General features: G+C 51.9%; 1 protein-coding gene across 1 annotated transcript in view; it reads left to right on the forward strand.

The window, feature by feature from the left end:
• Positions 1-944: 944 nt before the first annotated feature.
• ZC3H18 (zinc finger CCCH-type containing 18) overlaps positions 945-1,661 on the forward strand; it is a gene marked incomplete at its 5' end in the record, with an annotated part of 32,348 nt that continues 31,631 nt past the window's right edge. The window contains one exon of the mRNA XM_082005658.1: positions 945-1,117. Coding sequence (XP_081861784.1) covers positions 945-1,117 — 173 coding nt within the window. The remainder of the gene's footprint in view (positions 1,118-1,661) is intronic.

Genomic DNA, 1,661 nt, shown 5'->3' on the forward strand with positions numbered 1-1,661 from the left:
GTCCACAGCGATGTTGAACTTTATTTGGGTTTTGACCCTTTGCAATTATTCTGTTAGTACTGGGGGCTCATCTGGGGTGAATTTAAGTTTCCTGATCACTGATGTGTATCTTCAGTTGCCATTCTTGGAGGCCTCACAAGTAGCTCAGAGTCCTGGGTGATTCATGGTGTTTAATTAAAGCCCTTCAAGGCCAGCCAGGCTCTTTGGGGGGGCCATCCCTGAGTCTCATGGTGCTGCTGCCTTTGGATCACTCCTTCCCTTCGTCTGGTGGTCGTCTTCTCTCTGTGGAAGGGCGCAAATAGGAAAGGTTGTGGTGGGGACCCCAGGTCATGAGTACCCAGGTGGAAAAGGGGGTTGGAGAGGTGCTGTCTCTTCGGTAGTGGTGGTGACCCCTTCTGGTGCCCGGGACCCCATAGATGTTCCCCATGGCTTGGCTTGTCTCCTGCAAACCCAGATGTGGTGGGAACAGTGTTGGCTCCTTCTGTCCCAGAGACAGCGCATCCCGACAAATGCACTTTTAACGACGACGGTAACTGCTGTGGGCTGGGGGGGTTGAAATCTGCCTCGCAAACTCCATGGGACGTGAAATCAAAAGCGTTCGCGCCCGTTCAACCTTCTCTTCCCGTTGAGCAGCCCGTGCGCTTCGCTGCTACCTGGCTGGATTGCGCAGCCCGGAGCCACCGTTCAAACACGTCCCATGAGCCCTCGCAGGTCTGCAGCGTGGTTTTGCATCGGCACTCCCGAAGGCGTTGGTGTAGGGACAATCTCCCTTACCTTGGGCTCTGATTTCTAGCCCATAGTCGCTTGGATTGTGGTTTTGAGGAGCCTGAAATAAAGACCAAGCAGACAGCAAAGATGAACGACGCTGCCTGCGAAGCTCCCAGCCACGGATCAGCTTCTGGCTCATCTCCTGAGGTTGGGTCCTCAGCACCTTCCTTGGGAACATGTCATGCAAGCGCTTTGGCCAGCCCACACGCTCCGGAGCTGCGCAGATCGGAGTTGTGGATTCAGGTCAGGATCAGATGTCCTTGATGCGTGCTACGGCCAGATCAAAGTCTGTTTTCACCCCGTCGCTGGTGCAAACGGCGACGTACGTGCTCGCGCGGAGGCTGGCGTGGTAAGGAACGTCCTGCCGGAGCGGAGGAGCTATGAAGCCAGATCCTGACCTGGCTCGTTGCTCAGGTCACGGCAGCAGTCCTGCAAATCGCCTGGCCTGCAACAGCAAGATGCTGAAAGCCTTTGGCTAAACGGGCGCAAAGAGCAAAATCTCCTATATGAAGTATATTAATAACATATAATTAATATATACTTATAATCTCATACCATTAAAAATAAGCAGGCGGCCGGGTATACTTGGTTGAAAACATCATTTTCTTGTGCGTAAGACGAGAACAGTTTTGAGCCCACCTGATTTCTAGGAAATTTGGATGTGAGTTAGATACCATAAGAAGAAACCCAGCGTGAGGAAGAACAGGGCACTTTGATCCTGATATCTAATGCATCAGATGCTGATGGGGTCGTCACCACTGTTCCTGGGTCTGAAAGGGAATCCTGAGGCCTCCAAATGATGGGCTGGGTTTTGTTTTAATGCACTCATATATGTATTTTAAGCAACGTTTATTGGCAAAGTGCTTCACGCAGAAAGATGCACCTGGGTTTGA

Source organism: Phaethon aethereus (assembly GCF_964289735.1).
Source record: "Phaethon aethereus genome assembly, chromosome: 13".
Classification (NCBI taxonomy): Eukaryota; Metazoa; Chordata; class Aves; order Phaethontiformes; family Phaethontidae; genus Phaethon; species Phaethon aethereus.